The sequence below is a fragment of the Torulaspora delbrueckii genome, chromosome 6 (genome assembly GCF_000243375.1).
Source record: "Torulaspora delbrueckii CBS 1146 chromosome 6, complete genome".
NCBI lineage: Eukaryota > Fungi > Ascomycota > Saccharomycetes > Saccharomycetales > Saccharomycetaceae > Torulaspora > Torulaspora delbrueckii.
The window spans coordinates 285,046-304,981 of record NC_016506.1 but is presented as its reverse complement, the minus strand read 5'-3'; the positions used below and the strand labels follow the sequence as shown (position 1 = coordinate 304,981).

The window sequence follows — 19,936 nt, the reverse complement described above, 5'->3', positions numbered from 1 at the left end:
TCTAAAAAAAAGTATATCTACTAGGTAAAATGCCAGATCAGATCTGTGCGATTGTTTCATTTGCCAAACAGCCTTGCCTCATTAGGAAATAAATCTAGCTCCTTGTGCCCCAACTGGCATTAAACGCTAATGGCCGAATCAGTCATCGTTAGGTCCGACGCGCGTACTGCGCCTAATGTACTGTACACTGCACACTGCACACTGCAGTTCAATGAAAAACCGTGCGGGTGAGTTGCACCTCACCCGCTTATCGGAGAATCCACAGTAAGCGCGCACGCAAACAATATATGCAGACGCGTCCCGCTGCACATTCCCCCCTTCTTGCATACAATGAGGGTATAAGCACATGTGGCACGAGTATTGCCCATTAGATCAGCGGAGGGTTTCGGAATGCTTGCCTGATTGAGTAGCTTTTGCCGCTCATCCTCTTTTCGTTTTTGTGTAACGTATTGTAACGTATCATAATAATAACAGGCGTGAGGAGAACGGGGAAAAAAAGGTATAAAAGGGAAGGGCTGGCGCCCATTGAAACATTCTCCTTCCATTGTTAGTTTTATTACTTTCGGGTCTGAATATATTAAGAGATTGTATGATTTAGAACTTTCTTTGTATAGTTTCAATTGTTTTATCAGCACATGATGATCAATTCGATGGCTGCTACTGCTAGTGAGGAATCTTTGCACACTGCTAGTCCCAACTCTGAGGCAATCGATCTTGGCATTTTAAAACATGCCAAGTCGAACGCAGGGGTAAGTGAAGATATAGATCAGTTTCTTCCAAAGGAAGTTTCATCAGCGGAATCGGAAGATGGCGATGGTGATGATGATAATCTATTGGATGAAATTGACGAGGGGAGGGGGAGCAGGAGCAAGAGCCAGATGCAGGCACAGGCACAGGCACAGGCACAGGCACAGGCACAGGCACAGGCACAGGCACAGGCACAGGCACAGGCACAGGCACAGGCACAGGCACAGGTACAGGTGCACGTGATAGAGGAGGGCTCAAGGGAATTACGTGGTCGTCCTTCCTCATGTGTTTTTGTTGCTAGCCTTGCTGCTTCTCTGTCGGATGATGAACATTGCATATCTGTCACAGACAGTTTTAGACAGTATGGTGGATTAGCAAGAGTTAAAGTCTTGAGAGATCATGCTAACAGACCTTATGCCTTTGTACAGTACAAGAATGATAAGGATGCGAAACGTGCATTGAAGATGGCTCAAGGTTCTGTTCTGAATGGTAGGACATTAAGGTGTGAATCGGCTCGTGTGAATCGTACTCTATTTATTACTCATGCGACACCTTTACAATTCACTACGATTGCAGATTTATGTGAAAAATTTGGTGAATTAGAACAAGTTGTACCAAACAGAGAGAATTCACATTTTAACAAGAAATACAACAATCCCGTACTAACAGGCCATTCGTGGTTTGTTCAATTTGCATACAGAGATGATGCTATTAGAGCATTTGCCAATTTGAGAAGTGATCCGGAATGGGATGTTGAATGGGTTCAAAATATCGAAGTACCAAGATGTTTTAATCTTTTGAGAAAGAAAATTGATGAAGATGAAGATGAAGGGTTTGATGGAGAACAAGAAAATTCAGAGGATGAGAATTTTGAAAAATTTGATACCATAGATAAGAGATCAATCTTTATTGGTCAATTGGATTCATCTGTAACAAGAGAAAAGTTGATTGATAGATTTTCCAATCATGGTGAAATCGTTGATATCAATTTGATCAATAAATCAACCAATCTATTTGCCTTTATCCAATTTAAGACGGAGGAAGCTGCAGCTGCTGCATTGGAAAGAGAGAATCATGCAATTTTCTTGAATAAGACGATGCATGTTCAATATAAAGTGATTGGTGGTCATCATAATAGGAAACATAGTAGGAAAAATAGTACCCACAGGAATTTTACGGGACCGCAAGTGAATTTGGCACCTCCTCCAATTAATATGTATAGAAGGAGATCATATGAACACGAACCAATGATGCCATATATTACACCAGTGATGCCATCGCATTCTGATTTTGAAATAAACCCATACAATAACCCCTACATGAAGAATGCATTTAGGCGTAGTTCATTACCAAGTGGTTGGTCATCAGCAAGAAGTCTTGGTGATGTGGGTACTGACGCTACTTCAGATGTTTCTGCATCTGCTGGCAAGGCAAATTCTACGACGACTTATAACAACTCATCTGCTGGCAGTCTTGGGCAAAACAATTCGAATGAAAATACCAAAAATAACAATTCGAAGAATAAGAAGAAATTCTCCAAGCGTAATAACTTTAATGAACCTCCAAAACCATATTATTTCCAGCCATATTATTATCACCCAATGCATTATCGAATGAGTCCCATGGGTCCAACCCACCCATCTGCAGGGCCAGGTGTTAATCATCCATATATGATGGTATACCCCATGCCTCCACCACCACCAACTGATGTGGAAGGTACAATGATGGCACCACCAATGCCCATGGGTCAGGCCGATCCAAGATTACATGGGTCTTCACCAATGGGTCAAACACCCTTTGTACCAAATGAATCTAACGAATTCTCTGGTGGTAATAAACCATACAATTTGGATTATTGAATCCATTTCCACATTTTTAATTTTAATAAATCAAGGTTACATATCCATCAATTCACTCATTTAATTATACGTAATTATAAAGGTTTATTCATTTGTATGTTAGAATATGAATTGATAGTAGATCTTTCACCAATGATGAAATTCAAGCAAGTAACGAGATAAAACATTCAAAACTTTCCTCACTTCATGTCTTGAGATTCCCTCTCTAGCGATAACAAGTTCCATTGGTGTTCTACCGTTGAAATACGGCAACATCCTGTTGAATAGGATTTGAAGCTCTGTAGGTTGATCCTGAATACATTTGAATATCCATCTCTTTTCAATAGCATTAGCCCTCTCAGGTTCAAGAATTATCGTGTAGTCTCTTTCCGTAGTCGGATCATCAAATGCAAAATTCTCCACATCATGATCAGAGCGGTAAGCTTGAACTCCTTTCTCCTTTGAGAAATTATCGAGTTTATCATGTTCACGATTTAAATTTTCCTTCTTAGCCCTGGGAGCTTCCTTCTCCAAATCTTCTTCTACTGCCATCTTGATCTGTTTATCCACTCGAATACACACAAATGTGAGAAGTTGCGTAACGTATCCATACCGCATTAGCCATGTCAATGCACCCAGGTAGATTGGTTTGTGCTCCTTTGACGGTATGATACTTCCAAATGGTTTTGGTTTCTTGCACGATAAAAGGTTAAGGAAAGAAATTAGCGATGGCAATGATGGGAACCGTTTCTTGAAGATTTCTTGATTTTGATAGATTAGTGGTCTCTCCATGTGATTCTCTACTGAGTCTAGGTCATTATCGTGTGAAAAACCATCAATTGGTGCTAATGGTGAGACGATATATGTGCACTTGGAGCTTATCGGTATGACAACTCGAGCGTGGCGCCTATACAGGAGATGCAATGCGCATGATCTTAACATACTCGTTTGGAAAGAATTCTGGCTACCGGTTACAGATTCCTTCGCCGTGCCCAACATTTCGTCGATTATATTTTGATAAGTGCCTAAAGCCACCGTGGGTTGCAGCCGCCTGATCAAATGCGTTAATACCATGTTACCTATATCGTCGTCGGATGATAAATTTTCTAAATCTTTGATAATCTTGGCCGGTTCGTCAAGTAGCAATAGAGCATAGTGCAAAAGGTCGTCATCGTCATCTTCTTCCCGCTTTCCTGTTGAATGTCCCTCATTATCCCTGGTTGGTGCTACGCCTAAAAACTTACTATTCAATATCGATGTCAGGTAAGAACCTTTCAATACTGGGTTCAGCTTGTAATTCGGTAGCATTCGGAACTCATTTTGAATCGGTATTTGTAATGATATAACTTTGTCATCGTCTATTTCCAGGCATGCAATTTCGTTTTTTTGTAATTTATCAACACATGTCGTCAGTGCTCGGGCTAATGATGATTTTGCTAGTATTCTACGGTATAGGTATTTTGCCTTATTACCAGATCCCCTGATAGACTCGTAAGTCTTGGACGTCCTGAGCACTCTTTCCTTCTCTCTCAGGATCAAATTACATTGCTTAGAGACGTAGTTCGATTTGGCCTGTGAATAGCGCAAAAGTAGCGATAACCGCGCAACGACATAGCGAAACATATCATCAACTTTCTCGTTGTACACCACTAGTGAAGGGTTCATAACGAAGCAAACATGAAACATATCCATACTCTTATCAAGGTCATCATGTTTTTTAGACTCCAAAACCTCACTTTCGTCATAACCCGTCGATTCATCAAGGTTTAAAACTGAACTTTCGATGTCGGCGGTATCGTTCGTCTCGTTGAATTCAGAATTTTTGACAGAACTCCCACGTTTACTATTCCGACCAGCCGTACTATTCGATCTCCTAGATCTATTCGATTGCTTTCGTCGCCTTGACTTCCTCCATTGACCATCGGCATCTACACGAATTGGCAGTCCCAAAAAGCATATCTCATCGACTGTGAATTCAAACCTCGTATTACACAACTCTCTTTCCGGTGAACAAAATTCAGCAACAAATTCAGGATCAAAATCAAACACCTTATTTAAAGAGAGAAAGTTTGCTTCAGCGAAATGTTGCTCATCAAAATCTATCAAACCTTTCTCGATCATCTGTGAAACCTCTAAATTATCTTGTTCTTCTAGGTCCTCAATGACTTCACTGCCAGCATGAATTGAAGACACTTTAGACGCGTGTGATGGCCTCCTGTTAAAATGGTCGTTATTGACAACATCGAGTAATCTGCTTGCACTTATGTGGGATCCTTTATGCTTTAAAGGCTTCGATAATATTGAAAATTTAGAATTGAAACTATTGTCCACAGTTGTGGAAGTTCCGCCAGCAAGCCTTGATTCATTGGATTCATTGTTTGAGTAACTGAACTCTGGTACGTCAGGCTTCGGTTCATCGTCTAGCGACAACCCACTTCCCGATGAAGATGTGCTTGAGCAATCAGCGTAGTCCGTCGATAATTCACTATCGCTCAACCCAGATGAAGATGATTCTAACTCCGACTCAGAGCCCGAACTTAAACTATGCTTAATCTCATTCATATCCAACAGGCCCTTGGATCGGAAGTTTGCGGAGCTTGAGGGCTCCGCTTTGGGGCTGAAACCACTATCTTCAACTTGACTTGATCTCAGAGATCGTGCGTGCAACCCACTATGTTTTTGATTGTTCTTACTTTCAGCAGCCGCCGACACCTTTTTGTTCTGACGTTGCTTAGCTTTCAGATGATCGACGACAGACGGTGGATAATGGTATACCACTTGCGGCCCAGAGTGAGTGAAGATTGTCAAGTGGATGCCCAACAGGCATGACATGGGCAAATACTCACTCATTACCCATCAATACCTTTGGTTCTCTGTAATCCTTCACTAAATCGTCAAAGAGCCGGTATATAATCAAAACAATTCGAGATAAACCCAAAGAACGTCCCTCTGCCTGGTATGACGCGTTTCCCGGTCCTTCTGTTTCATACAATTACATGCCATCCTAGTATAGTGGTTAGTACACATCGTTGTGGCCGATGAAACCCAGGTTCGATTCCAGGGGATGGCATTTATTTTTTATGTTTAACGTCAGCACTTCTAGCTTTGAGCAACGGAGAGCTACCAAATTCATTCAAGGTAGTTGTGTGTCTGTCTTACTGCAAATTCTGGTCTCACAATGAAACAAAGTCATCTAAAAGTTATGTACTTTCATGTTTTATGTTTTGTTCTTGAATTAATTCCTTCCACACTATCAAAAAATAGCCGACATTGGCAAGCTGTAAATAATGAGTAAACAATCAAAAAGAACCATTTACAATTTCGCAGACTATGAAATATTCATTCAAATAGCTCACAGTTCACCAAGTGATTAGAGGAGTCAAGAAATGGTGTAGCAAGCCAAGTATTTAGGCAAGTCATGATCCCTCAACAACAGGACTATTCCGGTCTGATTTTCTAAAAATCTCAACAAATTACAAGGGCGTGTGGTCTAGTGGTATGATTCTCGCTTTGGGCGAATCTTCGGAACACCGAGGATGAACAACATACAAGCATGCGAGAGGCCCTGGGTTCAATTCCCAGCTCGCCCCAATTTGATTTTTTTTGCATCCGACATCCAGAGAATTCAGCTGAATACTGAGGCCAGATGGGTGTCAGTCAAACAGCTTCAATTTGTTTGTCATTATTAGTGAGAAATCCAGCCTAAGAAATCAAATCAAACAAACTCTTGTGTTACAGAAGTTTAAAGTTTCACGATATTTGTCTTATTATTGTACAGTACGTATATATTCATTAGAAAGAATTATGAATTATGCAAAAGTTTATCAGATAATTCAATCGACTTCTTCAACGGTTGGGCCTTCAGCTTCTGGAGCTGGAGGAGCACCACCTGGGAAACCACCTGGGGCAGCACCACCTGGAGCACCACCTGGGAAACCACCTGGGGCAGCACCACCTGGAGCACCACCGGCTTGGTACAACTTAGTCATGATTGGGTTAGCAATTTCTTGCAATTCCTTCAACTTGTCGTCGTACTCTTCCTTGGTAGCAGTAGTGTTGCTGTCCAACCATTCGATAGTCTCTTCAGCCTTCTTGGAAACAGTTTCCTTGTCAGCTTCTTCCAACTTGTCACCGGCTTCGGAGATAGAGCTCTTCAAAGAGTAAGCAATGGATTCCAATTGGTTCTTAGAAGCAATTCTAGCAGCTTCCTTTTCATCTTCTTCCTTGAATTTTTCAGCTTCAGAAACCATCTTTTCGATGTCTTCCTTAGATAGTCTACCCTTGTCGTTGGTGATGGTAATCTTACTAGACTTACCGGTACCCTTTTCGACAGCGGAAACATTCAAGATACCGTTAGAATCGACATCGAAGGTAACTTCGATTTGTGGGACACCTCTTGGAGCTGGTGGAATACCACTCAATTCGAACTTACCCAACAAGTTGTTGTCCTTTGTTCTAGCTCTTTCACCTTCAAAGACTTGAATCAAGACACCTGGTTGGTTGTCAGCGTAAGTGGAGAAAGTCTCGGACTTCTTGGTTGGAATAGTAGAGTTTCTTGGAATCAACTTGGTCATGACACCACCAGCGGTTTCAATACCTAGAGATAGAGGAGCAACATCCAACAACAATAGATCTTGAGTCTTGGAAGATTGGTCACCAGTCAAGATAGCAGCTTGAACAGCGGCACCGTAAGCAACAGCTTCATCTGGGTTGATGGATCTGTTTGGTTCCTTACCGTTGAAGAAATCGGTAACCAACTTTTGAACCTTTGGAATTCTGGTGGAACCACCAACCAAGACGATTTCGTGAACTTGAGATTTGTCCAACTTAGAGTCTCTCAAGACCTTTTCAACAGGGTCCAAAGTGGATCTGAACAAATCAGCACACAATTCTTCGAATCTAGCTCTGGTTAGAGAAGTATAGAAATCAATACCTTCGTACAAGGAGTCAATTTCGACAGAAGTTTGAGCAGAAGAAGACAAAGTTCTCTTTGCTCTTTCACAAGCAGTTCTCAATCTTCTCAAAGCTCTTTGGTTACCAGTCAAGTCCTTCTTGTTCTTTCTCTTGAACTCGTTGGCCAAATGAGTAACCAATCTGTTATCGAAATCTTCACCACCCAAGTGAGTGTCACCAGCAGTAGCCTTAACTTCGAAGATACCATCCTCGATGGTCAATAGAGAGACATCGAAAGTACCACCACCCAAATCGAAAATCAAGACGTTTTCTTCACCGCCCTTCTTGTCCAAACCGTAGGCAATGGCAGCAGCGGTAGGTTCGTTAATGATACGCAAGACGTTCAAACCAGCAATGGTACCAGCATCTTTGGTAGCTTGTCTTTGAGAATCGTTGAAATAAGCTGGAACAGTAACAACAGCATCCTTAACGTTGTCACCCAAGTAACTTTCAGCAGTTTCCTTCATCTTACCCAAGACCATAGAAGAGATTTGTTCTGGAGTGAACTTCTTGGTTTCACCCTTGTATTCAACTTGAATTTGTGGCTTACCTTCAACATCGACGATCTTGAATGGGAAGTGCTTCATATCACCTTGCACCTCTGGGTCGCTGAAGTTTCTACCGATCAAACGCTTAGCGTCGAAAACGGTGTTGCTTGGGTTCATAGCAGCTTGGTTCTTAGCAGCATCACCAATCAATCTTTCAGTGTCAGTGAATGCAACGAAAGACGGAGTGGTTCTGTTACCTTGATCGTTGGCAATAATTTCAACACGATCATTGGAGAAATGGGCAACACAGGAGTAAGTAGTACCCAAATCGATACCAACAGCTTTAGACATTTTTTGTTCTTTTGTGTTTATTTCAGGACCTTTCACGTAAATGTAATTGAATAATTTAAATTAAACTGAATTAAATTAATCAATTGACTTTTATATGTCTTTGGTTCTTGATAATATTAAGAGAAAAAGAGGAAAGGATCAGAAATACATTAGTTGTATCCAGTTACAATCTTGACAAGGTCCTTTTATATCATTTATCAACCATGGTGTCTTACCCTCGAGAGTGAACGACGCCCACCGATAGAAGCTTCTAGAAATTGCAAAGATCTATGAGCAAACAGCCAACAGGAATCTGCTAGTTTGACGTGCTGCCAGTTCGAACGAAATCTTTGGCAGTCGATCGAAACTGACGGAACTTTTTCGTTCTTTGAATTTCGATGATATTCCGAGATCACGTTCTACGGAGATTTACTCGATTGGGGAAAAGCAAGTCTCGAGCACTTTTTAGCTTCTCGAAGAATATCGAAAGTTGACCAAGTTTAGAGGGCCATATTCGACATATTCTGTATATTCGTCATACGTCAAGGAGCAATCGTAGCAGAAATATTCTTCTTAGCATTTGGACGTTTGGGCTATTGGTGTACAGAAAATACGTACGTAAATAATCTACTCTGTTTTGTTTGACGAGGCTGCTGTTGCTTGCGCTTTGGATAGGCGGAAGTGGGATACGCTGATCAGCATAGACTTGGCCTTACCGTATCCGCGCTTGAAAATCAAGGGGACAGAAGGATGGCTCATGATACCGTCTAATCTAACTCTCCACTGAGCAAACGCAGCTTGCATGTATTTGGAGTTTTCGAATCTGATCTTGATGAACAATGAGTAAGCTAATAGCACAATCCATGATCTTGTGTAGAAGACCATAGCTCTCAAGGCCAAGAGAGCTTCTAGGCCTAGTTCGATTGTTCCAACCCAGTACATACACTTCTCGTTGTAATTGCGCACAAAATTGGCAATCATAGAAACAAGCTTGCTGTTTTCAGCGGTTAGGTTCATAACTTCTGGCATCAAAACGCTCTTACAGTAGATCAACACATGGAAGAGCGAGAAGGTAGCGTAGGGGACTAATGCCAAAGTGAAGGTTGGGGTTAAGAACCATACCAAGGCCAATGCAAAGTATAGGACATCACTATTTTGAAGCAATGCCTGAGGGGTCATTTGGTTCTGAGCGTTAGGAGTGGCTTTGGGGTAGTAGTGTTGATATGTAATGATACCAAAGGACTCTAGGACACCGAACCAAGTCACTCTGTAGAAGAAGCGGTTCCCCATTGAGGCAAAGCAGATGATGCTGCCCACTAGGGTGATGACATGACCTACGAACCAGGCAAATTGTAGGGAATGGGACAATTGCAGTAGTTTTTTCACTGGCGAAGAGTGATTGACAACTGGTTTCTTGGTGGATGCACCGGCGGATGCATTGGCGGTTGTACTCTTGTTATTCTCCGACATTATGGACGTTTTCTTGGGTTTTTTTCAATTGACCTTCTGTGAAGGGTTGATAGTCGAGTCCGCTTTTTTTTTCATCCTTAATAGAAGCACCCTTTTAAAGAAAAATCAAGACGATTGCTCAAAGCAACTTATTTTTTTAGTATACATTTTATATAACAATCAACTAACTGAGCTTTAGCAACTTGGATAAAGGACTAGAACTTCGTTGGCCTCACCTCTTGAGTGTTTTCTTCTTATTTTTCTTCACAATCTTTGATAAATCATTGACTTTCCCCTGCTGAGTGGTCTCTAATGCTTGTTTCAGTATTGCTTGCATCATTAATTCTTTGTTGAACGGTGTTGCCGCTGATTTTCCCGCTTTCAGGGTTTGTAAATCCTCTGTAATTCTTTCCAAACGGCCTTCATCTTCTTCAATATCGCTAGATTTTTGATGCTTGATTCTGTTCTTTAGCATACCTAATATTTGTAATAGGTATTCCTTGTGTTGTTCTCGCGTCATGTTTTCGTAGTTCTCTGTATCGAGCCACCTTAAAGCTTCTGCTAATTTCATGTAAATCTCTAAGACTCTCTCAGAGTCTTTCTCCAATACCTGTTTGCACATCCTTATCGCCTCTTCGTAATCTCTAACTGCTTGCGCGAAATCCTCTAGTTCCTGATCGATATCACCAAGCAATTCGTATATCTCCACAAGCCTTGTCTGAATTTTTGCCGGTAGTTGTTCCGACGGTTTCGATGAGTCCATGTACATGATACGAGCTCGGTATAGCAACTCCATAGCATTTTCGAATACGTCACCTTCTAGATAGTTGCCGAAACCGTCCTCTGGTGACATAGCTTCTTCTAACTCCTCGCCTGGCTGATCCTCGCCCGCCTCTATATCCTCTTGATATAATTCCTCCTTTCCACCCTCCATATCTTCTTCCTCATGGTCAAACTGATACAGTTGAGAGTTCACAGCAGGTGCCTGTTCTGTCTCATCCTCTTCATCCGCATCATCATCTTCTTCTTCTTCCTCACTCGAACTTTGGTCTTCTTCACCTCCTCCACCAAACATATCATTATTCTTAAGTCCAATACGATATAAACACCTGGCTAGAAGCACATAAGGCTCCGGTTTTTGAGACTCCAAATCCAATACAGTCGCGTAGCATTGCACGGCCTTCTCTAGATCTCCACTAGCCGTGAATTTCGCTCCGTCTACCAACAACCCCTTGATCTTTCGACTCATATCGGGAGTGACACCAATATCACCCATCATGGTCGCTTGAAAGGTGTTAAAGAGGTCTTTGTGAGCGTATCGATGCCTTAATTACTATAATACCTTTAATACGCGTCCCGTCGTTTCGCGCGATACATCACGTGACCTTCTCACACACTGGTGTAAAGAACAACCATACTCAAGGGCAATTCCAAACTCTTCTACCCAAGGGTGCATTGCACCCTCCAATCATCAATTTCATAGTGCTTGGTATTGACGCGTGAAGTTGGCTTCGGATTTTCGCGTCTCTGTTACCCAGCCACAACGCCTAATTTTTCATCTTCCAGCTAGCAGGATCTCGATTTGACCACTGTTTCGGACACTCACGGATCAGGTATTTGAGTCGTGAAGGCCCATTGGAACCTTTATTTGTGGTCTGTGAAGAGTCTAGTGTGAGTGGAGGTTAATTTAGTAGCAGGATGTCGACAGTAAAGGACGAATTGGTATCCGTTAAGAGAGAGGACTCAGAAATCGCCAGTGTTGGGAATGCCGGTAACGGTGTGGTTCCACAGAACGGTACTGGTGCCATAGATACCTCTTCCGTCGTTGATGGTGTAGCTGAGGAGCAATCAGCCGTGGAAAACTCCAATGGGAATCATGCGGCTGCTCCAGAGAGCGAATCTATGGGACAGGTTCTACCTGAACAGCCAGATCTCAAGATCATACGCCGCCAGATCTCCGGCTTTGTTGGGTTTGCCAATCTGCCCAAACAATGGCACAGAAAATCCATTCGTAGAGGGTTCAATTTCAATTTGATGTGTGTTAGTCAAAGCGGGTTGGGTAAAACCACTTTGGTGAACACTTTGTTCAACAGAGATCTTGAGGCTTCGAGCCAGGTGATTACTAATGCTGGGAATGGTGATATGTCTGAAAAGATGGAAGAATTGAAGATTGAGGGTGAAACTGAACCAGAAGCAAAGGTAGAGGAAGAGGAAAATGTCACATCATCGGTGAAGATCAAGACTTACTTTACGACAATTGAAGAGAATGGTGTTACGTTGAAGTTGTCTGTCGTTGATACCCCAGGTTTTGGTGATGCTATCGATAACACGGGCTCCTGGAAACCTATTGTCGATGAGATCAACTACCGTTTTGACCAGTACTTGGATGCTGAGAACAAGATCAGTAGATCCTTAGAAGAAGATAACAGAATCCATGCCTGTCTGTATTTTATCGAACCTACTGCACATTTCTTAAAACCTTTGGATGTTGAGTTTTGTAAGAGAGTTCACCAAAAATGTAACTTGATTCCAATAATCGCTAAATCAGATATACTAACAGAGGAAGAAATCACACTATTCAAGCAAAGGATCAGAAGGCAATTAGATGAAGCCAATATCGAATTTTTTCAACCACCAAACTATGCAATGGATGATGAGGACACCGTCAAGGCTTCCAATGCATTATACGAAAAAATGCCATATGCGGTGGTAGGCTCTAACCAATTGGTAACAAACGTCGAAGGCAGATCCGTTAGAGGTCGTTCGTACCCATGGGGGATAATCGAAGTGGATAACGCAAACCATTGTGACCTCGTCAACCTCCGTGACTTGTTGATAAGTCAATACTTGGAAGAGTTACGCGAAAGAACTAGCAATGTTCTTTATGAAAACTATAGATCAGAGAAGTTGAGCAAATTGGGGATCAAACAGGATAATTCGGTCTTCAAAGAGTTCGATCCTGAATCCAGACAAAAGGAGGAGAAACAATTACACGAGGCTAAACTGGCTAAATTAGAAGCTGAGATGAAGAGCGTGTTCCATCAAAAGGTCTCTGAGAAGGAGAAGAAATTACAAAAATCAGAAGCTGAATTATTTGCAAGACATAAAGAGATGAAAGAAAAATTGCAAAAACAACTAAAAACTTTGGAAGACAGAAAACACCAATTAGAAGTTTCCCTCTCTAATCAGGCAGCCCAATCTCCTGCACAGCCAAAGAAGAAGGGATTCTTACGCTAAAATACGAACAGTTTTCATATAATTCATTCATTTTATACATATCCACCAAGTTTCGTCCCGCGTGAGCCTCTTGTAACGCGTCGAAGATGGCACAAGATATTTTAACGTTTCAAAGCTTCGCCTTAACTCCAATCATAACAATTGGGTCATTTTGCTAACTTTATCTTTGCTCATTTGAAGAGTCCTTGCTGCTCTCTTTCCAGCAATTTTCTTTACACATGAGTAACCCATCTGATATTACAATACATCATAGGGATGTATATGGGTACTTCATCGCTTTAGAAAAGTTCTTCCAAGATACTGAGGTTAAACATGATCGTTCAAACTCTCCAAGGGCTCAGAAAGCAAGGGCTAAGTTGTTGAAACTATCTCCGTCACAATTTTACGAACTAAGCACAGATGTCTATGACGAATTGCAAAGGCGCACTAATGACAATCAGGATAAGCCAGATTACTTGTTGCCAAAGGCCAGCTTTCATATAAAGAGGAATCAGGCCAGGCAAAAGCTGGCGAATTTATCTCAGACAAGATTCAACGATTTAGTGGATGATATATTGTACGAGATTAAGAGAAGAGGATACGATGTCAACCCAGACGCAACTAATTATTCACATTCTGATGAAGAACACGCATTTGATAGAGGCTCCGAGGCCAACTTTAGAAATCAGCATAATGAGAATAGCGTCAATAGTATGTCTGACAATTCCCTGGTTCATGTTCCACCTACGGCCACCATTCAAACATCCCAAGTAATTCCCATGAAGGCCTCTATTGACTGGTCTTCAGAGGATGAAGAAGAACTTGAGCTCTCCAAGACTGCGTCTAATAGCATAGCCATAGGATCAATCATCAGCCCACAAGATTATGCACAACCTGCAGCATCTCCCGAATCTGCCGCAGGAATCTCGCCGACCGACAATTACCACTATACAGATTTGAATGAATCACCCGCGGGTACTCGAGAAATAAGGAACGACAGCTCTAGCGATATTAATCATAACGGTATTCCAACATTGGCAAAGAACGTCGAACAAAGAATATCTGATAAAGATACCAAAGAACTTCAAAAGGAATTAGAGAACCTTAAAAAGGCTAACGATACTCTCCAGTCTCAACTTGATGGGAAGGACAGGGAACTGGATGAATTGAGAAAGCAAAAAACATTATCTAAACACAGGGAGTCTCATACCAATTTCCAAAAAGAACTGACCTCTTTGAGCTCTCAAGTAAGTACTTTGTCGATCGAAAACGAGACCTTGAAACAGCAAATTTCTGAATTGGAACTAAAGGCGAAGACGGTGGGACCGGCTAAATTATCTGACGATAAACATAATCTGTTGGATGATTTGCAAACCAGATACCCACTTGATGCGCGTTCACTTTCGAAATACTCAACCGCAGATGGCTTAGTCACTTTAGAGACGATTAAGAAGTTACATTCACAAATAAATGTGATGTTTGTTAACATACAGTCCGAGAAAGAAGATGTTGGAAAAGAACTGTTTGAAGCATTGGCATGCGCATCAAATTGCATACATCGAATGTTAATTTTGGTTGACATTCCTCAATATAAAGATGAAGTAACTCTCTTAAAGGCTTCGTTATCTCACGCTGTGACCGCTGTTAGGTATTATTCTGTTTATCGTTCGATGCTTCCACGAGTTACCGTTCAGGCAGCGATCTCTGAAGTTGCATTTGCGATCTGCAACCTAGTCAACTCAACCAAGATCAAACTGGAGGATGTCAAAGGTAAGCCAGGCGCTACGAATGAGATCAAGGAAGCAAAGAGAGACAGCGCCGTCGCTCCGCAAACACCAATCGAGCCTCAGTTTGGATCTAGACTTTCACAAGACCTATTACAGAGACCGTCCGACGTCTTCACCGTAACGGAAGATAACAAGGATGAAATGTCGCCAGTCAAACCTTTAAAACTCACTCAAAGGGCTAATATGAGTCCCAATCCTAACCTCAAGCCTACATCAGCGCGCAAAACTTCAGGAAGCTTATTCTTCACTTCCATGATAGACACCAAGTCACCCAAATCATCACTTTCTTCAGCTCATTCGGGCAAGATTCTCTTCAAGTCACCGAACGAGAAATCTGATAAAGCTGTGGAGGAAGATGGTAAGCCACTTTTGAAGGTTGAGGATAAGGAGAGGGCACAGAAGCCTTCAGACAAGCGAATGCAACTAAAGTTAGAGGTGCCACCTACTACTCCAACGAAAAGTGTAAATAACAAGACAGTTGAGGTTATCGATGGTACACCTTCTCTACCTACTCCCGCTGCCGTTGCCCCAACATCCGACAAAAAGCCAATCACCTCTAGTGATAAACCCTTCGTCGAAAAACTTCACTTGAGTCCATCTCACAAAGAACCAATCAAGAAATCAACAAAGAATGGCTCCCCAGAGCATGGTGCACAAGCCGTTGAAAGTACGATGCAGAATGAGACCAGTCCAAGCAGAAGCTTTGCAGATAAGCTCAAAAGTTTTGCCAATGGCACAGGAATTGGCTTGAGAGCTGAAACAGAGCCGTCAGTCCAGAGTTCAACCACAAAAGATGCTAGTCCAGAGGAAGGTGCTTCACCAGAGAGGAAGAGCAATGACTCGAAAGAGGACACTCAAGAGGCGGCTGACAGGGATCTGAGTAAGACAACTCCCGCAAAAAACGATCCATCCAAGATTACTTCCCCCATGGTATCAAAATATGAGGAAGCGAAATCCACTGTGGACCGCAGCCTCCAAAAAGTCAAAAATTCTTTGAAGAGAGCGCCTGAGGTGAATCCCACCCCATCTAAACTCACAGAAAGGTTCAAAAAGGCTTTTGAAGATATGAGTGATAATGATAGTGAGGAGGAAAGTAAAAGCGATCTCAATGATAGCTCAAACCTCAGTGATGATGGGTCAACATACTTAGCACTAAAACAGTCCATGAGAAGAAATGATCAACATCCAAATGATCATCGAACCATTCAAAAAGCAACAGTTTACTCCCCAAGGGCACAGCAAAATAGCCAATTTAATGACAGCGAAACTAAATTTGGAACAGATACAGATCTTTCAGACGCACCTTCAGAGCCTTCATTTGTCAAAGAAAAGGCTACTATTGTCGAAAAGCCACCTCAGAATATAAATCTCGAGAAACATGGCAGCATCGAAGCCGGAGCAATGATGAAGACGAATAATCAGGCTCTTGATCCAACAGACGCTGACGAGCTTTCGCTAAATGCAGCACCATTCGCAGAAGAATTGGATTCGAAAAAGGTGAAGAAAGAGGACCTTGACGAATCTTCAGATTATCAGTTCGTTCCCTTAAGAAAAGAGAGAAGCCAGAACGGCGCTAATGCAAACTCAAACCTAGGTAGTCATGAAAATGAGACAGTTCCTGAAGAAAATGAAGATGATCGGAGGGTGGATTTTGATTTTGATGCATTTGACATAGAAAACCCTGATAACACATTGTCGGAGCTGTTATTATATTTGGAGCACCAAACCGTCCAAGTAATTTCAACCATTCAATCACTGCTCACTTCCATCAAGCAGCCTCAGGTGACGAAAGGTAATCTAAGGACGGAATCTAATGCTATCAACCAGGTCACCAGACAAATGGTGGACGCTACGAGTATTTCTATGAACCAGAGTCGTAATGCTAGTCTGAAAGAGCATGGAACATGGGTCGTTAGGAGTTTAGAAGATTGCTCCTTGAGGATGATCACACTGTGTCAACTCAATCGCGAAGGCAAAGTCAGTAGCATAAAAGGTGATGACGACTTTGCTGATAAACATTTCAAGCAGAGGTTGGCAGGTATTGCATTTGATGTTGCCAAATGTACAAAAGAATTGGTAAAGACAGTAGAGGAAGCAAGCTTGAAAGAAGAGATTGCATTCCTCAATTCAAGATTAAACTAAATAAAGTAGTCAAACTACTATGTAACTTTAACAATGTAAGTGAAAATGTGCATTTATGCTATTTACAGATCTAATTACAGTAAACTATCGTTGTGTATCCTTTGCTTGAAAATGTTCATTTGCAATCTTGACCAATGAAACGTCCGACTCGCTGTTCAACAGGACGCTGTTCACGAATTCAATCGCCTTAGTAGGGCCGTTTGTTGCTAGGATTCCACCTACCAAAGCGTTTAGAACGGTGGAATAAATCGTAGTTTCACCATTGTGATGTGAGTCTCTCAACGGATCCTTCATTTTCCAGAAGATTAATGAGTCCAAGTTCTTCTCTTTGATAAAACGAGCCGTTACGGGTCTGGAGATCAGCAACTTTCCCAGTTGAGTACCCAAATTTGTGAAATTCAAACCTTTGATAGACTGTTGAACTTTACCCTCTCCCACCGGTGAAAGAAGGTCGGATTGTTTTAATGAGTGTATTGAAGCTTGATACTTGAGAAATTGAGTACCTAAAAGGCATAATTTCTCATTATAAGGTTTAGAGCCATGAGCAAACGACTTGTGGGTTAAACATTGTAAGATGACATCATTGGGCAGGTTAATATCGAGCTCTTTAAGTTTTAAAATCTGTATAACTTTATCCTGATATTCGGACTGCTTTAATGCATTGTATGATAACCCCTTTGGATTCTTCAAAAAACTCTCTGGATCCCGCTTCAGACCACGAACACGGGCACCAGAATGCAAATAAGTGATCAGACGAACAGCCTGCCGACGGGTCTGTAGTATAGTATTCTTCGATGTTACCAATATCATGTGTGAAGGGCGGGCAGATACAGGCAGATAAGGACAGAACACTTTCTCTTCGTTAAAAACTAAGTTCGTAAAACAATTCAATGGTCAAGGAAATATCCAAACTTAGCCCAATCGGTCCTTGAAGATGTACTAACAGCGGTTCAGTTACTGCTGATAATTGAAACTTTTTTCACTTTTTTCGAAGATTTTTCTTCAAACTTAACACGTTAGGAATGATTTTTCACTTAATGAATTCTCGATAAAGGCTTATGAGCTTGGGATACAAGGATATCGAGCGTGATGAGCGCTCAGTTGGGGTTTCAAAGATTTAAAATCGATAATGAATGCAGTATTTTTTCGAACGGGCTTGCTAGGTGTTATTTGGCCTCGAAAATTGCAATTTCCAGAAAAGCTTGCAGAATCAACCATTCTTGAAATTGTATGACACTGCACAATCCAAAACTCAATACCAAGACTTTCGTATTCTTCATTATGGTAGTTCTTGGCAGCGTATCCCAACATTCGCTGAACAGCGTCATTGAGTACGGACTTTTTTCCGGGGTTCGGAAGGACGAGAATGGGATGCGATGACTTATCTTCATGGGCTTTACTGTCGATAAGAGTCTCCTTCAATCGTAGATGTCACTTTTAAAGCTAGCTATCGTATAACTAACATCAGCTGTTTCTTGTACAGCTGTTTGACATTCCTAGACGAAAGGGGTGTCGATACGAATTTTACAAAGACAATTTATTAGAGATTTCAGGCGCAAAGGATCCAAGAGTGCCTTAAGGATAACCGAATCACAGGATGCCAAAGACTAATGATGGCTGGAACGTTATCAAACTTCCTGGGGAAGGCCTAGTGACTTCCAGCGGCGTCGTAGCGGACGACTTCTGTGTCGATGAGGATGATATCCTATCCAACACCAGCAGTGACGACTATGCAGATATGTCGAACCCGTTCAATATGAGTCGCAAGGATGTTGAACAGTTGGGGGCAGTTTCGAATTCATTTGACACTTTGACCGGTTCGAAAGAGTCCAGTTCGATCAGAAACGAATTGAACGGTACAAAAAGAAAGACTTCTGCAAAAGATATCCTTTCTCGTTTTGAAACTCTGCGGAAACCTGAAATTAAAATTTGGCATGTGGCACTTCTATCCTCTCTTGTGACAATATTGGTCCTAGTGGGCTCTCAAAAATATCTGAAATTGTTTGATGGAATTTTACACCAAAATGATACCGTTTCCGTCACTCATAATTCTAGTAACAAGGACCTAATATACTCCGACATAAATTTCTTGAATCATGATGAGCCTATGTCACCTACCTGGAGGCCAACGGGTCAATATTATGTGGACTTTGACAACCATATCGCTTATCCGCTCCCATCAAAGGAACTTTTGGGCTGGGAAAAATTCAAGACTGATTCCGTAATTTTATGGTATACTGTGAAATCCAAATATCGCATATTCTTACGCTCGGATGCGGTAACCAATTTCAAGTCGGGATATCACAGGTTTTCGGACTCCATGAGCCAGGACGCAGTTTGGATTCGGAATAAATTGATACTCACCAAACGTCTTTTGGGTGAGAAGTTCAAAGAAAATCTGCCTCAGTTCAAAAGAGGTTTAATTGACAAGTGGTTAAAGTTGCAAAATCATTGCAAGATTCTAAGGACCAATTTAGCAGAGACCTGTCGTGTTGGGAGTTTAAGACTGAAACAAGCCACTGAGTCAAAACTTCAAGGGTTTTACGATTCAACTTCCAAACTACTATCAAAGAGAGGTAAAACTGTATTGAATACTTTTTCGAATTTGAGATCATACATTATGGGAAAAGAACTACCTAAAATGGATGGATTCCCCGATGACCTGATGAAGAATTGTAAAAAATGGTCAAAGCTCTCGGATAAAAATGCAAGAATCTTCTTCTCACGCTTCCAAAGGAATTTACACAAGAAGAAATCGCATTTAATTGCGGAGCGCGTAGCAAGCAATCTCAAGGCATGTGAACAGGTTTTTAGAAAGAGGTTCAAATGTTGGCAACCCTCAAGATTCAAAATCTCAAGAGGTTAAAAGGAGTTGGTTTAGGGTTAGCGGTAATATGGGTTTAGGGTACAACTAGGTTTAAGTGATTTTTTATTTTATTTTTTATTCTTCAATGAAGTTCAAATTTTTAGCTATTATTTCTGTATT

General features: G+C 41.5%; 9 protein-coding genes and 2 non-coding genes across 11 annotated transcripts; 6 read left to right on the top strand and 5 right to left on the bottom strand.

The window, feature by feature from the left end:
- Positions 1-635: 635 nt before the first annotated feature.
- RIM4 (Rim4p) lies at positions 636-2,606 on the top strand (the record flags this gene model as incomplete). The annotated part of the gene is made up of 1 exon (XM_003682138.1): positions 636-2,606. One exon carries the CDS (start codon positions 636-638, stop codon positions 2,604-2,606), a length of 1,971 nt encoding a protein of 656 aa, XP_003682186.1.
- Positions 2,607-2,732: 126 nt separating this feature from the next.
- On the bottom strand, positions 2,733-5,435 carry NPR3 (Npr3p; the record flags this gene model as incomplete). Its single annotated transcript, XM_003682137.1, has 1 exon — positions 2,733-5,435. The coding sequence occupies one exon, from the start codon at positions 5,433-5,435 to the stop codon at positions 2,733-2,735; it is 2,703 nt and encodes a 900-aa protein (XP_003682185.1).
- A 148-nt stretch (positions 5,436-5,583) lies between these two features.
- Positions 5,584-5,655, top strand: TDEL0Ftrna2H. The gene has a single exon. It is a non-coding gene; the product is annotated as a tRNA-His (tRNA).
- Positions 5,656-6,064: 409 nt separating this feature from the next.
- TDEL0Ftrna2P lies at positions 6,065-6,175 on the top strand. The gene is made up of 2 exons: positions 6,065-6,101; positions 6,139-6,175. It is a non-coding gene; the product is annotated as a tRNA-Pro (tRNA).
- Positions 6,176-6,418: 243 nt separating this feature from the next.
- SSA2 (Hsp70 family chaperone SSA2) lies at positions 6,419-8,377 on the bottom strand (the record flags this gene model as incomplete). The annotated part of the gene is made up of 1 exon (XM_003682136.1): positions 6,419-8,377. The coding sequence occupies one exon, from the start codon at positions 8,375-8,377 to the stop codon at positions 6,419-6,421; it is 1,959 nt and encodes a 652-aa protein (XP_003682184.1).
- A 606-nt stretch (positions 8,378-8,983) lies between these two features.
- Positions 8,984-9,826, bottom strand: POM33 (nucleoporin POM33; the record flags this gene model as incomplete). The annotated part of the gene is made up of 1 exon (XM_003682135.1): positions 8,984-9,826. One exon carries the CDS (start codon positions 9,824-9,826, stop codon positions 8,984-8,986), a length of 843 nt encoding a protein of 280 aa, XP_003682183.1.
- Positions 9,827-10,037: 211 nt separating this feature from the next.
- On the bottom strand, positions 10,038-11,054 carry HIF1 (Hif1p; the record flags this gene model as incomplete). The annotated part of the gene is made up of 1 exon (XM_003682134.1): positions 10,038-11,054. One exon carries the CDS (start codon positions 11,052-11,054, stop codon positions 10,038-10,040), a length of 1,017 nt encoding a protein of 338 aa, XP_003682182.1.
- A 449-nt stretch (positions 11,055-11,503) lies between these two features.
- CDC3 (septin CDC3) lies at positions 11,504-13,042 on the top strand (the record flags this gene model as incomplete). The annotated part of the gene is made up of 1 exon (XM_003682133.1): positions 11,504-13,042. One exon carries the CDS (start codon positions 11,504-11,506, stop codon positions 13,040-13,042), a length of 1,539 nt encoding a protein of 512 aa, XP_003682181.1.
- Positions 13,043-13,260: 218 nt separating this feature from the next.
- On the top strand, positions 13,261-16,950 carry TDEL0F01580 (uncharacterized protein; the record flags this gene model as incomplete). The annotated part of the gene is made up of 1 exon (XM_003682132.1): positions 13,261-16,950. The coding sequence occupies one exon, from the start codon at positions 13,261-13,263 to the stop codon at positions 16,948-16,950; it is 3,690 nt and encodes a 1,229-aa protein (XP_003682180.1).
- Positions 16,951-17,034: 84 nt separating this feature from the next.
- On the bottom strand, positions 17,035-17,760 carry MRPL15 (mitochondrial 54S ribosomal protein mL57; the record flags this gene model as incomplete). The annotated part of the gene is made up of 1 exon (XM_003682131.1): positions 17,035-17,760. One exon carries the CDS (start codon positions 17,758-17,760, stop codon positions 17,035-17,037), a length of 726 nt encoding a protein of 241 aa, XP_003682179.1.
- Positions 17,761-18,547: 787 nt separating this feature from the next.
- Positions 18,548-19,816, top strand: ATG39 (Atg39p; the record flags this gene model as incomplete). Its single annotated transcript, XM_003682130.1, has 1 exon — positions 18,548-19,816. One exon carries the CDS (start codon positions 18,548-18,550, stop codon positions 19,814-19,816), a length of 1,269 nt encoding a protein of 422 aa, XP_003682178.1.
- Between the last annotated feature and the right edge of the window lie 120 nt (positions 19,817-19,936).